The sequence below is a fragment of the Micromesistius poutassou genome (genome assembly GCF_964030765.1).
Source record: "Micromesistius poutassou genome assembly, chromosome: 3".
NCBI classification, from domain to species: Eukaryota; Metazoa; Chordata; class Actinopteri; order Gadiformes; family Gadidae; genus Micromesistius; species Micromesistius poutassou.
In genome coordinates, this window is record NC_140273.1 from 6,614,872 (window position 1) to 6,639,086 (window position 24,215).

Below are 24,215 nucleotides of genomic sequence, written 5' to 3' on the forward strand. Positions count from 1 at the left end.
TTTGAACACAGCTGGCAATGTCACGCTGATCGCATCGTCTCACTGGACGCAGCGCTAACCCTGTGAAGGATCAGGGTTCTCTGGATCACTCAGTGGGCTGCAGCATGCTGGGAAACGTAGTCCTTAGGGGACCCCATTCTTCTTATTGACATGTCTTACTGAAGGCATGGAGAATCTATGAGAATAAAACAACTCACTCAAAACGATTTTTACGTGAGGAAAGGCCCACATCCAACTGGAAATGAGAAGAACTTTCAAATTCAAATTGTACGGTCCAGCCACAACCAATTGTATATAAGACATTAACGTTCGAGAAAATCTCAGCAGAGCCCTCCAGTACCACCGCTGTCATAGAAGGTCTGGCACCATAGAAACAACTGGCAGCTCGTTAACCAATGACGTGTGTGTGCGGACTAATGTCAACTTCATCAGGGCCATCTCCTGCTGCTAATGATGCAGGCTCCCAGTGCGCCCGCTGAGTGTGGTGACATATCACACTCCTTAATGACTCGTTGGTGTCTTTAGATATTCATTTGGAGAAGCTCTGTTTGCTTCGTTAGCTTAGCTGATTGAGGAGCATTATACTATAAACGGTGGCTAAATGTGGGACGTGTGCGTCTGTGAACATGTGAAACCAGATGGGTTTAGTCCGAGTTAATGGCAGGGGAGAACAAAGTGAACGACTAGTTAAACGGTGAGAGATCTGATGATCTGAAGTCCACGCTCTACACCGAGAGGACCAGAGCAGAAACACATGAAATGAGTCCAGAACCACTCTTAATGTCATTGTTACTCGTGTATCTCTGTCCCAGGTTCTGTCCCAGCAGCACATCTGAAACCGGAGGGGCCACTTTGTGGGGGCATGGTTGTCCCTTTGGTTCCAGGCCCCTCAGACTGGTCCCTCTGTGATTCTACATGATGGAGCAGGTGAAGCCACAGCACTCCTTCAGCAGGCTGAGACCGGTCTTGGTGAAGGGGGAAGAGGGCTGCTGCGGGGCCCGCTGGGCCCCCCTTCTGACGGGTACGGTACCTGGGGAACAGAGGGCTCCTTTACTCACTCATTTACTGAGGGAAAAACAAGAAAGGGCCAACCAATGAGGGGTCTGTTGCTTAGTTGGGCACCAGTAATGGACTAGTGAACTAGTGAAGATAACCAGACGTTGACCACCCTGCTGCTCTGACACAGATGGATCAAACATACCGGATCCCTACCCCATGTTAATGTAAGGGGCTAAACCTGTGTTTACCTGCTAAACTGCAGCTGAACCAGCCGCTTCTTACAGTTAGTCTGGGACAGAGTGTTGATTAACTGTGTCAGGAACCGCCTACTTGTCAGGAAGAGGTCTTGATTGACATGCAAGCATGACCAATCACAGACCCTAGAAAAACAAACCTGATGTATAACAATTTCTTAGTGGTCAAAAAAAAGATATGTATACACACCCGCAGAGTGGGCAAACCCATGGATGTAAATAGATGAACAGGCCTGACAGCCAATGAGAATTTGGGTCTAGAGCTTCTTCAATATGCTCCCCTGCTTAACTGTCTCCATTTCTCAGAAGTTCAGGATGAGTCCCATGGTGACGGAGCGCTAATGAACTGAAAAGGCTAAGGGCTAACCCTGCTATGACAGCTCTGTGAAAAGGGTCCATTGGGATATTTTGAGGATTTCTCTCTCCGTTGGGGTGACTCAGTTTGACGCAGATGTCATTCCATGACATGATATGACATGACATTACATTCAGATGGTTGCATACCTTTCTTCTTGTTGTCAGGGAACTTGGTTTTTAGAAACTCTGCCATCTCTTTGTCTTCTTCCCGCTCTCTGGGGACATAAAAAAATGAAACAGACGGTTGCGTAAGGTACGACGCCCAGCAGGAGTACAATACAATGGAAGTGATATCTAGGTGTTGCCAATGCCATAGACGATATTACAAGTTAAACATGTGGCAAACAGTCAAACACGTGGTGAACAGTTAAACCTGTGGTGAACAGTTAAACCTGTGGTGAACGGTTAAACCTGTGGTGAACGGTTCAACCTGTGGTGAACAGTTAAACATGTGGTGAACGGTTCAACCTGTGGTGAACAGTTAAACATGTGGTGAACGGTTCAACCTGTGGTGAACGGTTCAACCTGTGGTGAACAGTTAAACATGTGGTGAACGGTTCAACCTGTGGTGAACGGTTAAACATGTGGTGAACGGTTCAACCTGTGGTGAACGGTTAAACCTGTGGTGAACGGTTCAACCTGTGGTGAACAGCTCACCGTAGCCGTTCAAACTCCACGTCCTCCACCAGGTAGTCTCTGGTCTCCACCAGCTTGTGGATCTGCAGCAGGAGCTCCTCCTCTCTCTGCCGGTCCTCTGATGACTTGTCCTTATCTGGAGGACCAAAGGCATGTCTGTTACCTCTTCATTCAGGAAATGGATCTTTATTTTTTTTCGCAAAGACGGTCACAATATCCCATTTTCATAATGACGATATGCATTTAGGATATATTGCATTCTGAAATCGTATCGCTGCAGACCGTAGCCTGTAGAAAATGCACGAGGAAAGAATGCTGTCTTTATCTCTGAAATACATCATACCTACAAAGCAGATGGGGCCATGGGCACACAATCTGATCTAATGAGTTGATTGAAATGTGTTTTGAAACATTAAAATGTTACAAGACCCTCTTGCCTGTCATTCATGGGTGGTGATGATGGAGAATGGTGGAGAAACTTTAGGAGGGAGTGAGCTGGAGAGAGGGATTTATTTGGTTGTTCAGTTTCAAAACATTGCTCCCTTCTGCTCTTCTGCTCTCTATGACTGTCTACAAATCGACGGCACCTTTTAATAGAGACATTTAAAATGCTGAAGTCGGGATGGAAGAAGGAAATGGAGACCTTACAGAGATGATCTGTTGGGGTCCTCCTACCTGGAATGGAGACCAGCTTCTGGAGCTCCTTCTTCAGACGCGTGATCTCCTTACAGAGCTGGATGTCATCCATCCTGCACAGAACATGGGTTGAGAGAAACGTACACACACACACACACACACCTGACACATACACACACATACACACACACACACCACACATACACACACACACACCACACACACACACACACACACACACACCAACGTCCCAACCAAACACACAAACCAAAACACACATTTTTGCAGAAATCTTCATCTAAAAAAACAATATATGCATTCACAAACAAACAAGGCCACATACACATACGTGTATATGTGTGCATGCAGACATCCAAAATATATAAGGTTACATATTTTACATACATAAATGACCAATGTCTCTTATGTTTCGCTCAATAAACCAATTAAAATTCAAAAAGGAGGAAAGATCACATTCTGCACATCGTGTGAAAGTCAGCACACCCTTCACGATAGCCCTTCACATGTAACACACATGTGTGATAACGTGTTTGCCACGTCCATTGGAAAAAAAAAACTTCTACGTGCACCCATCTACCTTTAGAGTGCTCTCATCCTGCGGAGGCCTGGCCTGGGAACCAGACGACTCTCGCCAGCTCATGTTTCATTTGCTCTGCAGATAAGGTCTGACTCCCCTCCCATAAAAAAAGACTTCTGCCAGTTACAAGATAGACCTACAAATCTCAACCATTTATCTAATACGAGGCGGGATAAATAGGATGGCAAAGGAGCGCATTAAGCGCATAGACAACAACAAAGATGGCTGCCAATGATGTAGAACGGTATGTTGCTTCCGCTATCGAGGCAGGATTAAACAAACTGGACGGTTTATTTTCACTAAAAGAAGAACAAATGACTGCACTTGAAGCTCTTCTCTGCTGCACGCATGGTGTCTGTTTACAATCCTTGTTCAGTGCTGCATCAACCGTTTCATTACAATGATTGGTTGTAGCTGTAGGCCTATCCAATTGCGTCCAGAGGTATTTTAGTCTGCGCCCGTTGGTAGCGCCCCTTGTTGACGCCCCTTGGTGACACCCCTTGGTGACGCCCTTTAGTGACACTCCTTGTTGATGCCCCTTGGTGACTCCCCTTGGTGACTCCCCTTGGTGACTCCCCTTGGTGACTCCCCTTGGTGACTCCCCTTGGACAATCAAAAATGACCAGGGAGGTCCCAGAGTGGGACCTCCCTGGTCTGGTGATGCCAGTCTAGCATAGGCCCCCCCCGAGTGCTGCCGGTGACGCGGGCCGCCCTGTTCCTCTCACATGTATCTGAGCTCCGACTCCCTGCGGACCAGCACATCGCGGATCCTCTCGATCTTGAACAGCTCCCCCTCGATGTCGTCCTTGGTTACGCTGGAGTCCGCCATGGAAACGGCGTCTCCCTCTATGTGGGAACAGGATCAAGATAAAGAGACTCAGGGATGGTGTGAAAAGGTCTTTGATGGTTGGATGTGTCGAGATCAATACCTGCAGCCATGTCATTATACCGTATTAGACTGTACTGTACATCCGTTCTTCTGGAGGCCCAACGTATGCTAACAAACCTATGCACCACACAACCTTACATACAGTATATACACATACAAATATATATATATACACACATACATACATACATATCTATATACATATATATATATATATATATATATATAGATAGATATGTACACCTTACACATATAGAACCACTTACCTTACCACTTACACCCACAAACGCACATGCACACAAGCAGAGACACTACAAAATAACTCAACTTATCTTCTATTGCAAAGTGAAGGAAGTAAATATTGGCCCGCAAGTGACAGTGTATATAGAGTATACAAATTACAGCTTGATTATATCACAGTCAGAGCATAATCACTATGTGTCCATGGATAGATGAGCAAGGCCGCTTGCTGTTTCAGGATACACACACTATCTGGTACACACACACACACACAGGACTTTCACTGCTGTGACAATAAGATAACCAGTGTAGCTCTGAGGATGTGTCAGAACGTAGAACTGTATGAGAGAACACGCCTCGTGTTATAACTCTGCCCCTGGTAGCGAGTTAGAGTTTGTGTCTGAGCTGAACCTGCACTGAGGAACCTTTTCCCCGTAGCCTTCACTTGTGTTCCACATGACTGGAGAGGGAGATGTAACCTCCTCCTCCGCTGCCAACCTTCCTCCACGCCTCAACAACCCTCCCCTAGTCCACCCGCTCTGTAGAGGAACAGGCAGTCGTTTTAAACCACTGGGATGGCTCTCTATCTCTCTCTCGCTCTCTTTCTCTCTCTCTCATTCACACAGAGACACGTACACACACACACACCTCAGCAGATTCACTCAAATGTGAAGGAAGTAATAAACTGAACAAACACTACAGTTGTTTACGTAAAATAATGACCTTGACATATTTGTTGTCAATGCTGATCAAGAGCGATGTCAATAATATTATCATTAAAATCCTTTCTTGGGGAGTGTGTGTGGACGATGGAGGGTTAAGCAGCCTCACCTGGTCCGAGTCAGACTGATGGGACTCTGGGGCTGGGTGGGGCTGCACACCTGTGGTGCATTGAGTAATCAGTGAGCACCACAGTTAAACCCGTCATCACCACACACCCTCATGCCTCTTGCACACTACCTCCGTCAGTCGACGGATGGGGGCTTTTTGACATATCCCTGTGTTTTCCCTGGTTGTATTACAAAGGCGATTTCATTGGACAGTGCACTTGCGTATATTTGCATAACGCGATTTTATTAGCTGACGGTTCCGTCGCTGCCTGAAAAGTTGAACATTTCTCAACTTTTGACGCCAGCCACGGAGCCGACTTGACGGACGGACCCACAATGCATTTCGAGGGCGCCCCATGCAAAGTCAATGAGATGCGTCCGTTGACGGAGGTAGTGTGCAAGAGGCATCAGGGAGAGATCTCCTTCATAGCAACATGGAGTGCCATGATTATAGCAATTTTTAAAGCTTTTTTCATTACCCACCCTGTGTGGTGGTGCCCAGTAAAAGTCACCTAGGTGGAGTGTGGCAGCCACCTAGGTGGTGTAGCAATGGACCTTCTTGTTATTCTACAAATTCTACAAAAAACTCCCACTCACGCCACCCAGCCAGCCGAGCTACGCTACATCACGTCACACAGTGGACCAGCCAGTTAGAGTGGAGTGGTTTTTATTTTGAGGATGATTTTGAAGTCTCAGGGGGCTCAATCTGACACATTGCGACTTTAGAGAACAATAAAGTCCATGGTCACCCAAATCAAAACATGATGTTTTGGATATCGAACATTGATATCTTTTTTCTTGTTAAAAGGCTGTTTGAAAACAGCTGTATTTGCTCATCAGAGATCTTTCCAGGATTGACATCTACTGGGTCCAACCTGGGCCCTGTTTCCCGATAACGATGGATCCACGCTCGTACGATCATTCTTACGAAGGATCTTTCAATGCTTCGTAAAATGTTTTAGAGCGTTTCCCGAAACTCCTCTTAACATGAACGCGCGTGCACTGCTCTTACGACGTTCGTAGGCCTGTAGCTGTCCACTGACGCGGTGCTGAAATGGGCTCGGTAGGAGGGGGAGACGCAAGAATGTTGTAAGATTAAACTATATTTTGTGGCAGCAAATAAATATCTCCCGATCAAGGCCAACAGGAGAGTAGCCTATGAAAAGAATAGACTAATATGAATGCTACAAATATTAAAACACAATTGATTAGGCCTTGGCCGACATATACTATATCAGTCCTAATCCTGAACGCACCGTGCGTACATTTTTTCACGGCATTTTCTGTAATATGGAAATAATTCCATATTACAAAAATAAAAAATAGCATGTGTCTGTGTGACAACTATAGCATTTATCTAAATGTGCTGATTTCTGAAACATGCTTTGCGCCGCAAAGAGGGCAGACTTTCTCTGATTCCACAGAATGTTTCATTCATTCATTCAGTGATTGGCGCGCAGCGCACTCTATAGTCTAGAAACTTTGGTGTCAACATTAAAAATACAACGTTCCATTCATTCATTATAATTCAAACGCAGAGGCATTGACACGGCTATTGCTGTTGCTGGTCTAGATTGATTCCTGCCCATATTGTTGGGCAGGGGTATGATGGTGCGGGAAATGTAAGCGGGAAAGGCACGCGTTCACTGCAGAAACCATGCTCTCAACTTGGCGATTGTGCACTGCACTAAGGTCAGGGATGTTTGTAACTGTCTAGACACGGTCCAATAAATAGCCAACTTCATCACAGCCTCACCAACGCGCCTACAGTGCTTTATGGCAAACAATCGCAACAAAAAACGCCTGCAGAAATTCTCAGACACCCGCTGGTCTCAACATGATTCATGTACAGTATGTCTTCTGTCATTGATCAATACAAGGACATTTTGACCACGATGGTTGAATTAAAATCAGAGGGAGTGCAGCTCGAAAGCGACCTCCCACACAACAGCAATGGAATTCGATTTTATTATATGCCTTGTGACGTGGCGTTTGATCGGTAGCCTACATTTCGGCTGCGCATGTATTTTTGAAATTTTGCTGCAATAAATGATGCTGTTAACTTATGTTGTTGACTTCTAACTTAAATCTAACAGTAGTCTATGAGTAATACATCTGCGGTAACCACTGTTTTTGGGGTATTGCGAAATTGCGCCAGTTGGACATTCCGTGGTATTGTGGGATGTGTTTTAAGAAAACACATCCCCAATACCACGGAATGTCCAGTTGATGACTCCACTGAGGCTATAGTCACGATGCTCTTAGCACTCTATGAGTGCCCCTGGAGCCCTTGTTAGCTACGAGGGTTTTAACGACGTTTGTTACGCAATGATGCTTTCGGGAAATGGTGTGAAAACTCTACGATGCTCGTACGATGAACTTTACAAACCATGCAGGCTAACAATGCTTTCAGGAAACGGGGCCCAGGTCTAACCGCTGGGAAAACGATGGTCATAGTTGGTTTTATTCAGCCGTCTATATTGTCCCTTACAGTAGGTCTATTCTAAAAGGTATTTTCACTTACATATTTTTGAAAGCATATGCACGGACCGCCTATGAACGACATTGACAAAGCAGTTCTGAATGCGTCGGAACAACCAGGAGTTTTTACAGTATTTGAACAGTTTGTCACCAGTGTCGCTTCCATCACTAATTATGCTGCTGCTTTATGTAACAGGCTTATCTTCATGAGTTCAGTCTGCTACCCGGGTCCTGGTGAAAGAGCAGAGCCATAATTAGTGTAATGACACCTGTGATTATCCTACAGCGATGGCTCAGTGAATAGGGTCTGTACTCTGTAGATAGCCTAAGTCCCTCCCCTGTTTGTGGGGACCTTATTTTCGGACAATTTAAAAGACAGTTTTGCAAGTCAAGAAAGCTGCAGTTTGTTGTAAAACTGTTGAAATTGTAGACAGTTGACAGAAAATGCTTGATAAGAAAGACTACACACCCAACGGTCGCGTAAGTGATTATTCATTTCTCTCCTCATCAGCCTTCCCAGAGCCACTCACTCCAACGTTAACGTGACCGTGTGGCTGGATAAAACACGATTGGTCAGGCTTATGATTAGCGCCATTGGTCAATTATTTAGGATGACATCTCCTTATTGCAGATATCCCACCTTAATTTCCTCCAGTTACAGATAGGTAACTACAGATATATTTTTATCTATACGTGCATCTCCAAATTGACTGTGAAACATTTATTATCACTTTGAAGACACACACTGGATGTCAACAACTCTAACACAAACCGACATTGAATCAGATGACATACCGGGGACTTTTTTAATGATTAAAACCATTATTCTCAAAGTCTCCTTACAATCGCTAAATAATGATTACGACCAATAAGATAGCAATGACATGATCACAATCGCATGATACACATGTTGATACACAACACATGCATCTAATAAGGTACATTCAGAATCTCAACAATTGCAAATCAGCAACACTAGACTTCTACAAATATCTCTTCAATAATAATGCATTTCTCTCTTTAGATATATATATATATATATATATATATATATATATATATATATATATATATATATATCAGTCACCCAATCAGCTACTGCCTGTGTTGAGTGGACTAGGCCTTGAGTGGACTATGGACAGTGGTGGCCCAATGGGTGTCCACACAGTGAGCAGTCAGTATCTCCCACTCAACAGCACAACATGAAAGCAACTTTTGGGATGCAAACAGTGAAAGACCACTCTGTTACTATGGCAAACCTCGCCCCCCCTGAACTTTCCTTCACACCTCAGGGGAATAGAACACAGAACGACGGCTCGCTTATTATAGAATTACAAATCACCATCCTTCACGAGAGCAATTAATCATACCAATACCAAAGATATGAATACATTGTCCTTTCTTCTGAGTTTCCTGGTTTCCATAATGATAAGGCCATATTATAATTTCTTATGATGTGTTTTGTGGTGAATCACCAGTCAAACCCACCACTATAGTTGGTCCCTTTAATAGGCCTAATATGAGACTTCAACAGACCCAGTGGTCTGACATCACAGCGGCTGTAATTGGGACGGATGGACGAGAGAGAGAGAGAGAGAGAGAGAGAGAGAGAGAGAGAGAGAGAGAGAGAGAGAGAGAGAGAGAGAGAGAGAGAGAGAGAGAGAACACTGCGATTAACGATACATTTTCATTAAACTCAGAAATATAGAAGACTTTGTGAAGACCTGTGAAGACCTGTAAAGGCACACGGTCAGGTCACCACACATTGTAAATCAACAGATTAACGCACGCACACGACAGCTCAAAAAAGTGAAATAAAGCGTGTCAGTTTGGATTAGTTATTAAGTAGGGTATTGTCACAAAAGCTCCACATAAATACCCCCTTATCCGAAACACATACATTACCCACACACACTTGCGTTATTATACATGTTCAGTGTTACCAGTTGTCAGTGCCACCTGTGCATTACGACTATGGCGCCGGCTGATGATGATGATGATGATGATGATGATGATGATGATGATGATGATGCACGCCTCAAATACGAATGACCACAAACAATATTATAATTTTGAAGAAATAAATAATTTAGATAACGCCATAAACGCGGCTCACCTGTTTCGTTAATGTCCGTGGTCCATTTAGTACATTCCAGTGCCCCGTACTGATGAGATGCACCCCGCTTCTTCTCCATCGCTCTGCTCGGAGGTCTTCTGTCTCCTCGTGAACCGGGAGATTCCACAACAGTCCAGACACGCGCTGATGTTGGCGTCGTTTGTGAACGAAGCCCAAAGCCAACGCGAGAATTTGCTGTGCTGTGTACCATTTTCGTAAAGACAAAATGTATTACGCAATATCGCCATCTTGTGGTAATAGGAGACAGGCAGCCTGGCATTTGGGGCCTCGAGACAGGAAATCAGTGTGGGCCCAGATATGGCGCCCAGCGGCAGTTTTTATTCCCGCCATTCCCGGCCTTCCAAATTCAATGGATAAACACATGAACCGATTAATGTTATTGAAATCAGGGCTCTCAAGTCTCACTCATTCGGCGTGAGACACACGCAATTGAACCCATTCACACGCTCACACGCCACACTACCAGGATAGCGCCCACCAATTTGCGCCGGTATTTAACAGTGGAACAGGTAGGAATCAAATGGGTTTCCCGTACGTAGGGTAACCAGACGTCCTCTTTTGCCCGGACATGCCCTCTTTTTGAGACACTTTAAAAAAAAGTGTGTGGCGGAATTTCAAAATCGTTCGGGATTTTATTAAAGCCTCATACATGTTCACATTGAATTTGCGTTGCGTTTCTCTGGGTCGTTCACAAACTGGTTAGGCTACGCCCTCCCCTACTCAGTTCCGTTCGCTTTGCATTGGTGGAAGTGAGTAGGGGGAGTGGTTAAGTAGAGCCTTCAGATTGGACGGTTTGACTTACTTAGTTACCGTCATGTTTTGTATATATATATTTTTTACCATTATTGTTTTATAGGGACAAACATTAACAAATTTCTCCTACAGGGGATTGATAAAGTTGTATCTATTGAACAGAAAGAAACACCTGGTCATACTTTACACACTTTACCACAGCATTGGCCTACTGAATGCCACAGATATATTTTAAGCGTTGGACTGAATGCCACATAAATATATAATTATGTTTTTGCACGTTTGCAACGTTTAAAAGTTCAGGGAAAAGTATATGCCTCTACTGGTGTTGCTTAAGCCAATAGCCTTTTGAGGCAGTGTTGTTTCTGAATATTAGTGTGAAGGGCCAATAATGCTTAGGCTACTGTGGTGTTCCCCAACACAGAATTGGCCAGTGTGGTAAATCGGTTGTGTAGGTTCATTATGATTGGTGCTTAATGAGGTGGTCACCCATTGGTTGCACTGAAGTATATAAGGCAGAATCGCCACCAGGGGGCCCTCTTGGTACTCGGCTCTGCCCAGATAGCTACGCGCTGTAGTTAACGGGTCATGAATAAAATTATTCTAAGTCAGTAGTCGTGTGCGCTTCCAGTTCCTCTTAAACAGTAAGTCAATAAAGAATAGTTAATACATAACAGCTACTATCATACATTAGTCACCATGTCTGTGGACACATTTGTACTATGCAGTCACATGTTAATATACCCCCCCCCCCCCCTCCCGCGGCCACCGCTGCCGACAAAATCTCACTCTGAACTCAAAACTTGAGAGCCCTGTTGAAATTGATTAATTATAATTTGGCGATAACGTTGGCACATAAATAGATATAATAGCGAAAATAAATAGCTGCATCTCTGCTTTTACTGTTTCTATGTCAACTGGTTATGTTAGCTCCTACCTAGCTCAACATCGTAGCGATAACTTCTTGCTAAACGTCCAAGAGTGAATAAGCGGCCTTATATACAATCATATACTTAATAACCTACTCTTTTCCGAAATACGCTCACTTCTGATGGTATATCCACGTAGCGACATGGACTCGATCTGAGAGTATCCAGCATAACATTTTCACTGGCCTCAATGCTGCTTTCTACGGTTTACCAACCGTTATAAAGCCTCTTTTGAGAAGGTTTCCCATATTTATATTTATTTCCATATTTTGGAAAATATATGCCCTTATTTGGGTTGAAAAAGGTATATGGGCATATTTACATCTCAGACCTCTCCTAATTAATTTCTGACCAATCAGGGGATCTCTTCCACAAGAGCCTTGCCCGTCAAACACAGGTGTGATACACAACACATGGGAGAGAAATGCAAAAGCAGGAAACGTTATGATAACAAGTTATTTTTAAAATAATCTTTTTAAAGGGGACAAAGTGACTTTTGTGTGTATTTCTGTTAATATATTAAATATATTGTAATAGAAAAATCATTTATTTACAAGTTTGAACACTGATTTACAGTATTATTTATATTCATACAACATTCTCTCTCTCTCTCTTTCTCTATAAATATACATGCAATTAAACTAAAATAGAGAGAGGCAAAGACATCTCCATCAAGCCTGGACAATATTAAGAGATATTAAGATTTGGTTTCCTATTACCAATTAAACAAGTATTTGAACTGAAGACAGTAGCAATTTGGCTTGACCAACAAACTATTCAACTAGTTTGTTGTACTTGCTATTTCACTCTTTCCATGCAAATCCAATACCATACTTTGGCAACACACTGATTTTTTGAAAACCAGTTGAACTAAGTAGAAAGCAGGTATCTCTGTTGTAGATGATTCAAAGCATTCCTTAACGACCTAGAAGTCTTTCACAGACTCAAACACAAGTAAAAAGTAAAAGTAGTCTCTCAATGAACTTCAGCTTCCGTTGCAGGTGCTCCTCACTTGAGCTCTGTGCTTGTGTTGCATCTGTGGTTTGCAGCACATAAAGGCTATCTCTGCAGAGCATGTCTCACCTTCCTGCGTGTCAATGTGTGTGTGCAGGAACAGTGTCTGTGCACAAGGCTCACGCTTGACTCGGCTCTTACTTGTGTTGTGAATGATGCGTTGTGTTGTGACCGATGCGTCATGTTGTTAGCGATGTGTTGTGTTAGGACTGATATGTTGTGTTAGGCCTGACGTGTTGTGTTGGGACTGATGTGTTGTGTTAGGGTTGATGTGTTGTGTTGGGACCGAAGTGTTGTGACTGATGTGTTGTGTTGTGACTGATGTGTTGTGTTGTGTTTTGATGCTATTCCACTGCTCCATCTTCAATTACCAAAGTGCATAGCCTGCTAATACAATCTGTTTTTTTCCCCCTAAAAAAACAGAACAGGGCAAGACAAGATGAAAACTCCACACAACAAAAGCATATTGTCAGGGCTCATCGTACCAGAGATGTGTGTGTGTGTGTATGTGTGTGTGAGTGAGAGAGAGAGATGTATAGCTTATCGTGTAGTGTATAATGCTGGACATTGCATGCAGGCATACGATGCAGCGCTGGGCTCTTTGCATTTTATTTAACTATATGGGAGGCGCTCACTACAGTGCTGCCCTCCAGAACACTTCTTTGAACACATTAATACATAATGTGCTTATATATTAGGGGATGAAACTATTTCATGTCCACATTTAAAAAGAGGATAGCATTCAATAGAGCGCATTAAAGTGTATAACGTCAGCCTTCATTCTCTGTATTTCTTCCTTTTACACAAATACACAAACGTTTTACATCCCGGGTCTCTTGAACAGATGGTAGTGTGTACGGGAGTGTTGCAAATCAAGTCCAACGAGAACATCAGACTTCAGATTGTTGCTTACGGACACCCCCCCTACGGTAACAGACCTCAGCACTTAGCAGTAACGCTGCAGGTCTACCCACTGTAGACTCCACCCTTGTTCTGATGAACGTGTTGACATCAAGAGCGCCTGTGAGTCCAGTGCAATCCAGCGGCCTCTCGCTCAGGGTGACATGTTGAGAAACCTGCGGGGCATCCATCTCTGTTTCCACACACAGCGCAGAACAGATCCATCAGAGGAGACAGCGAGACAGTGTGTGTGTGTGTGTCAGTTGATGATGCCTGAGAAGGTGTTGATGGCCAGGGGAAGTCCTCGGTTCATGTACTGGCTCAGTCCGGCCTCGTTGCCGGTCCCGCCGGGCTTGGTGTGACTGGACTTGTGGAGGCAGTAGCAGGGGTCCAGACACGAGGAGATCTCGATGCTACGCACACGCACACACACACACACACACACACACACACAGAATGTAATCGTTACGAGCAGGAGGTGAACGGAGGAGAAAGCTACGGACACAAAAGGCACCAAAACACAGGGGCAGAACTAGGGATCCTTAACCCATGAGCCTTTTACTCAACGAGTCATGTGAAGCTCTTAGAGGCTCTCGGTGGTTAAGGGTGGTACAAAGAAAAGTGACTCGGCAGCGTGCTGCACCTCTGGACGTCTTTGAAGGCCCTCCGAGTGTCTCTGTCCAGAGTGACAGTGAACGACCGCTTCTCGAGAGAGCGGATCTTGATGTTACTGATCCTGATCTTCTGCTGCTGAGAATCAAAACCAATGAATGGTAACGTCAGACCAGCCGAAAAATACACATTTTGAATTTGAATTAGAAACAAAAAACGTCCAACAACAACCAACACGCTCACCAGATTACTTTTATTCTTGGTCTGAGCTTCATTCAAAGTCAGTGTCAAACAGTTAAGATCTAGAGAGCACAAGGGAATAAAATAATAATCAAATCAACTATTGGACAGATATGTGACAGCCTACTCTCAACAGGATAGGCCTGATAAGACAGTGTATGTGTATGTCTGCGAGTGTGCGCGTGTCTACTGGAATCCGACGGACCTTCCGTTTCATTAGAGGGTATGGCGGTGATCCGGGCGCGGGACATCTTGATGGAGAGAGCGGTGTCCACATCACGACCGCTTAACGTCACCTGCAGGCGAAGCACACACTGAGAAACAGATCCGTACCAACTGCCTCGTTCAAACTGATACTTACTCTTCTTTCAGTGGAAGGGAGTCTTTTAGTTCCTTGTTCAACCTTTTACAACTCGTATGCAAACCTGTTGTTAAGATGGATTTAGAGCTCATTCAACTCTGAACTCCACATCAGGACGGTCACATCAACCATTTACATATGTGGTAGATGCCGAGCTTCACAAAACCTTAATACACAAATATTTTGAATGAAACTCTTTGGGGAATACCCGAGAGATGGCGCAGACAAATACAGAGTGGTCTAGAAGCCTCGTCTGACGCATGACGAGCGTGAGACAGCTGTCCCACTGATCGGGTGGGAGTTGAGACGTCGGTTCACATGGTAGTGTTAACCGTACAACGCAGCGCTAACGCTAATGGGACAGTTTTGGTGTGAGCGAGGGTTGGGAAGGCGGGCACGGCCGTACTAGGGGCAGATACACTCACCCTTTTGTAGTTCATCGAGACCACCGCTCCGCTGATCTCCCCGGAAGTCTTCCACTGTTGTTTCTCTGTTGACATCACACACACACACACACACACACACACACACACACACAGACACACACACACACACACACACAGGGTTACTGACGGATTGAGGTATGCCATTCCTTGCAGGCAACATTCTCTCTCAGACCTTGAAAAAGCCGGACAAGTGTCTGTGTTCTTGCATTGCAAAACATACAGCTCAGATGAAAAAAAGATATAAACCCACACTTTTGCATAACCTAAGACGTTACCTTTGACGGAGGGAGAGATGCGTCTGAACTCTGGAAACTCCATCTCCAGGTGAGACAGGAACACCTGCTCCACAGGCTCCTTGGTCAGGCAGCAGAAGGAAATCTGACCGGTGGAAACAAAGCAGCACAAATCAGAAATAACACTCTATACCCAACTCCTTTACCTGCCACTAGAAATAACTTCAACAGCAGTTAGCTGTGTCCCGTCCTTTCCATGAACCCGAGATCAAACACATCACAGCTAGGAAGTATTTACACACTCAGTGAACAAGAGTGTGTGCGTGCCTGTGTATTTCTCTACAAACATGCATGCCAGTAATATTCATTAGGGCGCATGGTGGTATTAACGAGATCAAACGCAGTTCTTCTAAACTGCTCCATTGTTCGCTTTGGCTGCTATGTTCTCATCTCCTTTGCCTCGCCGCAGCTTATCAGCCTGACATTCCCCACACTTCATAGTTTGTGAATCCACCACAAACACATGTGCCTTTTCAGAGTGACGACGGATCCTTGGCACGTATCATGCAGGTGTGGAATGCAGCAGTCGTAGCTCACCTTCACCTGGTAGATAGAAAAGCGCACGGGCTGCCGGCCCACGCGCACGTAGTAGGAGATGACATCAGACAGCAGGGACTCCTGCTGACCGATGTTAGTGTGCTGGCCACAAAAAGAGCAAAGGTGAAGTCATTATTTACCTCATCTGACATCCAACCACCGCTAGCAAGGCTAGCAAGGCTACAAGCAAAGCAAACCTCTCATGGTGTGCATTGAGGTGGGCTCTTTTGTTCACAGAGTGTGCTGAAGGATTTGAGTGTTGTAAGGATTCACCATGGGCAAATCCTGGAGGCTCTATTGGAAATCACTTTCTGTATGAGAAGTGCTGTATGAACTCATGAACTTTGCATTTACTATTTACGATGACATGCAGCTCCAACTCATCTTGTATTCGACCCTTGATATGTAGATGATTATGATGAGGTACCTTTTTAGCTAGTTCAGGAATGGTGACGCCAAGGCTCCGGATGTGACAGTTATACCAGGGGTCCACCATGCCCAGGTAGGAGCCAAACGCACAACAATGCTCCTTGGTTGGAGGAACGTTTTCCTGAAACACACCCAGAATCACGTCACATGATATTCAAATGGAAGAAGCCTAAGCATCACACAAGCTTATCATCAAAATGTGAACGTCAAACTTGGTTCTTGTGGCAAGAGAAATGAGTGGAAGCACTCCTGCTTTGAAATTGAAACTGCTCTTATTTTGACAGAGGACATGCTCTTACTTTGACAGAGGAAGCGCTCCTACTTTGACAGAGGAAGTGCTCTAACTTTGACAGAGGAAGAGCTCTTACTTTGACAGAGGAAGCGCTCTTAATCTGACAGTGAAACTGCTCTTTTTTGACAGAGGAAGTCCTCTTCTTTTGACAGTGAAACTGCTCTTATTTTGACAGAGGAAGTGCCCTTACTTTGAAAGTGAAACTGCTTTTACTTTGACAGAGGAAGTGCTCTTACTTTGACAGGGGGGGGGGGGCTCTTACTTTGACAGGGGAGCCGCTGACGGGAATGTAGTAGAACTGGAGGTTCACTTTTTGTGTCAGAAAGAGCTTCCGTGCTTCCCTTTTCCTGTAAAGATAAAACACAACCCTTAATCCCACTGCACATTGGTTGTAAGGTTAAGTAGAGGCACATTATATAACAAAAAGCCCTATATGATTGATGATTCATAGATTAGCATTTCAAGCATGGCTTTCAGCATGCTCAGACGGACTCCAGCACCCATAATCCCATGGGGCTGCTTCCCATTACCTGAGACCGTAGTAAGCTTTGGCCAGGCGTCCCAGCACCCTGTCGTCTCCCATGACGACGATCCTGGCGGTGAAGGGGCGTGGCTCCTTGGAGAAGGAGCGCGCGGCCTGGGTGGGTCCGCCGCCCGTCTGGCGCTGCAGGGTCCTCCTGGAGTCCTCCCCGACCCCGGCCCCGCCCAGACCCCCGTGCTCCTCCAGGGTGTCCTGCATCAGCACCATGCTGTCGCTCACCGTGGGCTTCATCTTCATGCCCCCCTTCCTGCTCAGCCTGCCGGCCGCCTCCGGCGCACTGTGAGGTACAGATGTCTTCTTTAAAGGTGACATATTATACGTGAGTGGGATTAGAACTCACAAGCCGTTTTGATAATCGGCCTCTGCTGACATCACAAGTGGGTGTGTCCACTTAGATCAGTGTTACTGATAAATTATTTTTATTCTTTGTGGGCACATACAATTGTGTGTCAACATTCTCAACCGTGAACACTATAAAGAGGAAACAGAGAAACCGCCTTACCAATGAACATCTAACATTATATGTTCACGTTGTTCAGGCAGGGTTCCCAATGTCTCTGAACTATTCCAGAAAATAATACTAAACAGCTCACATAGGACACAGTTGAATTAGCCTCTTCATTTTCCTCTCAAAGTGCACCAGATTGATGCATTTTACTTAAATAAAATAAAATAAATAAATATTCCAGGGGGGGTATTCTATGAACACACTCATTTTGATTGAAAAAATCTTCAATAGCTTCTATGTTATGTGACCCAGTGTCTCCAAATTATTCCAGAAAATAGTACACAGCTCCTAATTTTCCTCTCAAAGTGAACCAGATTGATGCATTCTAGGTTAAAAGGAACCCCCCTCAGGACTGGGTTCTGTGGGAAACACTGCTTCAGGGATGAGATATTAATGAGCAGGCATGCTTATGTATGACTGAAGTTATAGCTTTTGATACTTTGCGGTAAAAATGGCTCTCCTGTTGACTTTGTCCTGTCAGTGTGGCTCACCTGAAAAAAATAGTGAATTCCACTGACCTAGATGTATGACGTTTGCTAGAGTCCACTGGGTAGGCTGGTAGACTGAGCTATCCAGCGTACGGCTAGGTGGACACTCCCACTTGTGATGTCAGAAGAGGCACATTTTCCAAACGGCTTGTAACGGCTAATCACACTCACACCTGGTGGTATAATATGTCACCTTTGCACAGTAATCGTTGAGCGATCTACAAGGCCAGACAGCAGGAGAGAGTGGTTGCTCTACGACAAAACAAGCCCATTCACAGGTGAGTGTATGTATCTGGCTGTTTGTCAAGATACAGATGATGGATTGACCCCTGTTGTTTAACTACACATTTTCCGAATCATCTTCATCATCATCATCCGGAAGAGGTTTTATTGTGTTAAAAAGTCGAGAAAAGGTTGCCTTTAGATGAGGTGGATGGCGGTGGATGATTGTGGTTCGTTGCCATCGGGGTATGTTTTATGACCTTGCACCCATTTTACCCAAATAGAAACAGCTGTTGCAGACACAATAGTGATTGTGGATTGTCTGCAAGGGGCGGAGTCACGCCTGTTTCGTTACGGTGATATTGCACCCAAGAAAACGATCAAATCGTAATCCACAGTAGCCAGTCTACACGGCGTTGATTTGTAACCTTTCCCTACACCTTTTACCCGTTTAGTACCAGTTTACTATCATTTGTAGCATTTCTAGATACCTCTGTAAAGTTTACTGGTGTGAACTTGTAACCAGACACCTTTTTAAAGGTGACTTGCTGAACCTGATTTTAGAGCGTACCATTTGAAGGACTCGGTGGGGGGCGACACGGGTAAGTCCCCGGACATCTGGTCGTACCACTCAGCTTCAGCCGTGGCTGGGGGGAGGTCTCGCTCGATGCCGCTGTCCACGGACATGACAGAGTGGCGGGGGGTGTCCTGAGGGTCCAGGAGGTCCGCCGTCTCCAGAGGGTCCCCGGGGTCCTGGCTGAGGGAGAACTGCTCTGACATGGAGGAGGAGCGCACACACCTGTACAGCTCCTTCCCTGTGACACACACACACACACACACACACACACACACACACACACACACACACACACACAAACTGTTAGAGGCAGCTCCTTTAATGTAACACACACAAACACTGTCGAAGGCAGCTACTTTACTGTCTCTCCAACACACACACACACACACACACACACACACACACATAAATAAATATAAATATATATATACACACACTGTTAGAAGCAGCTCCTTCCCAGTAACACACACACACACACACACACACAGAAACCTAACAGTGTGTGCTGTCGTAATCGCGTATCACATGCACTAATAGCCTTGACGTCAGCAAGCTCATTGGGTGGTTAGGCCATGGGTCATAGTAATATGATAATCCATTCCTGTTAATGGCTCGATAAGATATAACGCATATTCTTATATATAGAGCAAAGTATAATGCAGGCCTATAAATAACTAGGTGTGAGTTGCAGCGGATAACTGTAAACCCCCTAATGTTTAGACCAGAAACTCAGCACTGTCTCACAAAAACACACACACACACACACTCACTGATGTCCTCGTCATCTGTCCACATATGGAAGCTGATCTCTGGGTTGGGCAGCCGGCTGTCACACAGCGGCCCACATGACAATGGACCTGCAGACCACACACACACGCAAACACAAACACATACACACAAACAAACACATACACAGGAAGAGAGGAGGATGAGACCATATAACTGTCACAATGTCACAACAACCCCCCCCCCCCCCACCCCACCCCCCTGCCCCATCCCCATCACTTCTCCTCCACTCTGAACTCTGTCCATTCTTCCCCGTCAGATGGATAGCTGTTATGATAACAGTAGGAAGGAGGGTATATTTCAGGGTCGTCCGGGGAAATAACACCAGCTGAGTAAGCAGATGTGTGCCCGTGGGTGGTGAAGGTCCGGGAAGGGGGGGGGGTGGGTCGCCCACATGCTCCTCAATGAGTTCTGCTAAATGAATGACGCGGTGGTACTGAGCTGTGTCAGCCTCAAAGGCGTGATGTGCAGTCATGTGGTGCAGACCACAGAAGAAACAAGTTATTCAAAATCGGGGGCGGGCAGAAAATATAGTTTTCTTATGTCTTATATATATTTATTGACCAAATGTATTTATTAGCATGTTACAATCGATTATTTTGAATTGTCTATGAAGGTATCATCGATTCTTAAGATAGCTGATTAATTGTTTATCTGCACGGTCTGTATGAGGAGTGTGTGTGTGTGTGTGTGTGTGCGTGTGTGTGTGCGTGTGTGTGTGTGTGGGAGGTTGTCATGGCAGCGGCAGGAGGTCTTTCCGGGCGCCCACCTGCGCGGGCCGTGGCCAGAATGTCTTGATAGAGCTGATCCAGACGACCTCCCAGCAGGCCCCCCTCCCCCGACATGCCGCCCTCCTTGGCGTTCTGCTCCAGAGTCGCTACCACTTCCTGGAAGTAAGGCTCCACATCCTGTCCCATGTCCTGTTATAAACACACACACACACACACACACATAAATATACACACACATAATCACACAATCACACACACACACACACACACAGGCAAACACAAACACACACACACACACACACACACACACACACACACCAGACACACGGGTGCAGGTGATGACCAATGTGTGCAGAGAGACACATTGACGCACAAGCATGAATGAAGGTAAAGGCAAGCACAAATACACACACACCCAAGCAGGGGAAGATAGACAGATATTAATAGTAAATAGGTGAGAGTTCACAAGCGTCTCCTTGTGTGTGTGTCTGGAGGAGGTGCAATAACACAGAAAAGGCATTTAGGGGTTTTGGTATTACAAAAGGAGGTTTCCTAACGTAACTTAGGAAGAAATCCTATCTTATATTAAGATAGGAATTGAGCCATTACAGAACTATCTAAGTTAGGGTCCCTAAGTTAGGTGGCCATACACCCTGTCCTAAATTCAAAATAACTGAAAAATGGCATCAGCACTGCTAGTAGGTCTGTATGACAATGAAGACGAGAATGAAGAGGAACATCACAACAGAAATGTAATGGCTGAAAGGCTACTGAGACTGCATAATGGGTTTCCCACAGAACTTTACAGCTTACACACGCCTGCCACCTTAACTACGACGTCCAAAAAAATGGAAAAAGGTTAGGAGGAGCAGTTAGGATTTTTTCTGTGATGAGGCCCCTGGTCGCATAGCAAAAATACATTTTAATCACAGGATGGGGTAATGAAGAAAATATTAGTGAGTGTAAAGAATCATGGATTTGCCCCCTTTGGAGGTTGTGATCGGCTTGCAACTTTTGCTGGAAAAACCAATGTGATGCAAGAGAAACCTATTACACAGCAGATTGATACACAGCACACCACCACGGTAATGGAGAAACAATGGGTATTTGGATAGAGGAAGTATTTCATTCAAGGAAGATACAGTTATGCACAACTTTATTACCCAACTGAATTGTGGGATTGTATTATTAATATCTTGTGTACTGTGTCTGTATACTGTGTTAAAAATTGAACCCAATGTTTGTGATCGTGTATTTCACAAATTATGATGTATATATCTATATCTATCTATCTGTCTGTCTGCCTGTCTGTCTGCCTTCCTCTCTTTCTGTCTGTCTGTCTGTCTGCCTGTCTGTCTGCCTCTCTTTCTGTCTGTCTGTCTGCCTGTCTGTCTGCCTCTCTTTCTGTCTGTCTGTCTGTCTGTCTGTCTGTCTATCTGTGTCTGTCTGCCTGCCTCTCTTTCTGTCTAGCTGTCTGTCTCTGTCTCTGTCTGTCGGTCTGTCTATTCCGATGTGGACTGATGAGGTAATGGGAATCTCCACTGACCCTGAGGGCCTGGACCAGGCTGTGGCCGTTACAACGCTGGGGCCCCAGAGCCGCCTGGATGGAGTGCTGGATCACGCTGCTCATGTGGTCCAGTGGAGTCAGGAGTCCATGGGGCCCCAAGTTAGAGGCCTGGATGTCGGCCTGCAGGAGCATACCCAGGGGCCCCGAGAACACCTCGGGGTCTGCAAAAACAAACACCCTGGAGAAGAGGAGGAGAAGGAGGAGGAAGATGAGGTGGAAGAGGAGAAGGGGGAGGAGGAGGAGGTGGTGGGGGAGGAGGAGGAGGAGGTGGGGGAGGAGGAGGGAAAGGAATGGATGAACACCACCATTAACTTTTTTCTCCAATTCAGGATGTAAAAATGCCAATCTCTACTTCCTCTATATTTTGGTTTTAAAGGAAGTAGAATTCAAGGACAAACTACAATTCAGCACGCATGCGAAGATCCGTGAAGTTTCACAACCCAAGAGACCCGTACGAGCTACTGTTCATGCGTATGCAAAGACCTCCCCGAGGTTAGCAATGCATGCATGCAGGTTTTGCTTCAACTAATCAATGATTGGTTGAGCGGGAAGCGAGCATCTGAGCGATTGTGTCTCGCGATTCCTCTTCCAGATTATGCTCGTAGTTTCGTGGTTATTAGGGTTTGAAAAGTTAAACCGCCCCCTTTAACGTGATGTATGTATAAATATCAGCAGCTCTGCAAAGATCCGCCGTCTCTCTGCGAAGATCTGCCGACGTGGATCTTTGCAAATTAGCTGCACGTAAAAGCTTTAGACGACTGTGATGGTGAACATGAGAGAAAGAATGTCATTGATCTCCAATTCCTTCTGCTCCACTCAGAGAGAACACAATCTGTAAACTCCAGTGTGACGTGGCATGCCTCGAGCGCGAGAGAGGATGTGACGCCGGAGTGTGACAAAGTGCAGACGCACTCGGTTGCTTTCATGGGGGCCAAGGAATCGCTCACCTCTCCTGAAAGGGGTAATGATCGTTTTTCAGGCTCTGCTCGGCTACAACCCTCCTCTGATACATCAGGCCTGGGGGAACAAACCACATCACACAGTGTCCGTCAGCGTAGCTCCTCATCCGTCCGCCACACCGCACCGTAATCAGATCCAGATCGGTGTGTGTGTGTGTGTGTGTGTGTGAGTGTATCAAAGTCAATTTGTCTTGCTTTAGTGACATAATGTGATCAAAGGAAAAAAGCAACCTTTTTTATTGATTCATCATTTGCCTTTAGTATTTATAGAAAGCTATTGAGACATTGATCATTCATTAATATGGATGGTATATTGAATATAGATTTGCTATACGGAGAAACCCTTGTAGTAAATGTACTGTGGACAGTTACTGAATCACAATGATAATGGTGAGGTGAGTTTAACTAGAATAGGAAAGTTATGGGCATTTTAAAGGAGAACATTATTTCTTAACCTGGACCCGATTTTCTCCCTATAAGGGACAAATGCAAAAACCACCACACCAATGAAAATATGTATGTCCACAATAGTCTTCGGGATCGGAAAATAGGGTAGAGCGAGAGAGAGAGAGAGAGAGAGAGAGAGCGAGAGTGAGAGCCATACCTGGAGTGCAGCACTCAGCCTTCATGAGCCTGCTGTAGCTGAGGCCTGTGGAGCAGTATGGCTGGGGGAAGGTCAGGAGCCTCTTGCAGAAGTTGTAGACGCGCTTGTGCAGCTCAGCAGGCATGTGGGCTGTCTGGAAACATTGATACACACACATCAAGCCACCATCACTTATTAATAAAAAAATAAGTCCTGAGACATGAGTGGGTGGGGGTTTGTGTGTGTGTGTGTGTGTGTGTGTGTGTGTGTGTGTGTGTGTGTGTTGCGGGACGTGTGTGTGGGTGTGAGTGCAAGTGTGTGAGTGCCTGCTGTACTGCACCTGTAGCACAGCGTACATGAGTGTGTGCAGCAGCGGAATTATGTTCTTGC

The 24,215-nt window shown here is 45.3% G+C and overlaps 2 protein-coding genes across 4 annotated transcripts in view; both read right to left on the bottom strand.

Annotated features, from left to right (window-relative positions):
* Positions 1-911: 911 nt before the first annotated feature.
* Positions 912-10,115, bottom strand: pik3r6a (phosphoinositide-3-kinase, regulatory subunit 6a; the record flags this gene model as incomplete). The annotated part of the gene is made up of 6 exons (XM_084465104.1): positions 912-1,030; positions 1,758-1,825; positions 2,268-2,382; positions 2,922-2,995; positions 4,206-4,326; positions 10,037-10,115. The coding sequence occupies 6 exons, from the start codon at positions 10,113-10,115 to the stop codon at positions 912-914; spliced, it is 576 nt and encodes a 191-aa protein (XP_084321230.1).
* Positions 10,116-12,337: 2,222 nt separating this feature from the next.
* pik3r6 (phosphoinositide-3-kinase regulatory subunit 6) overlaps positions 12,338-24,215 on the bottom strand; it is an 18,637-nt gene continuing 6,759 nt past the window's right edge. For 2 of the 3 annotated variants that reach the window (XM_084465046.1, XM_084465047.1), the window contains 17 exons: positions 24,166-24,215; positions 23,847-23,979; positions 23,231-23,300; positions 22,263-22,461; positions 20,755-20,905; positions 19,970-20,056; positions 19,194-19,437; positions 17,394-17,681; positions 17,126-17,210; positions 16,570-16,692; positions 16,143-16,244; positions 15,588-15,690; positions 15,292-15,356; positions 14,711-14,801; positions 14,509-14,567; positions 14,297-14,403; positions 12,338-14,066 (listed from right to left, as the gene is read on the bottom strand). The exon at positions 24,166-24,215 is cut by the window's right edge and continues 19 nt beyond it. In XM_084465046.1, coding sequence (XP_084321172.1) covers positions 13,913-14,066; positions 14,297-14,403; positions 14,509-14,567; positions 14,711-14,801; positions 15,292-15,356; positions 15,588-15,690; positions 16,143-16,244; positions 16,570-16,692; positions 17,126-17,210; positions 17,394-17,681; positions 19,194-19,437; positions 19,970-20,056; positions 20,755-20,905; positions 22,263-22,461; positions 23,231-23,300; positions 23,847-23,979; positions 24,166-24,215 — 2,111 coding nt within the window. In that variant the 3' untranslated portion in view covers positions 12,338-13,912. The remainder of the gene's footprint in view (positions 14,067-14,296; positions 14,404-14,508; positions 14,568-14,710; positions 14,802-15,291; positions 15,357-15,587; positions 15,691-16,142; positions 16,245-16,569; positions 16,693-17,125; positions 17,211-17,393; positions 17,682-19,193; positions 19,438-19,969; positions 20,057-20,754; positions 20,906-22,262; positions 22,462-23,230; positions 23,301-23,846; positions 23,980-24,165) is intronic. The other variant, XM_084465048.1, reaches the window with a different exon arrangement.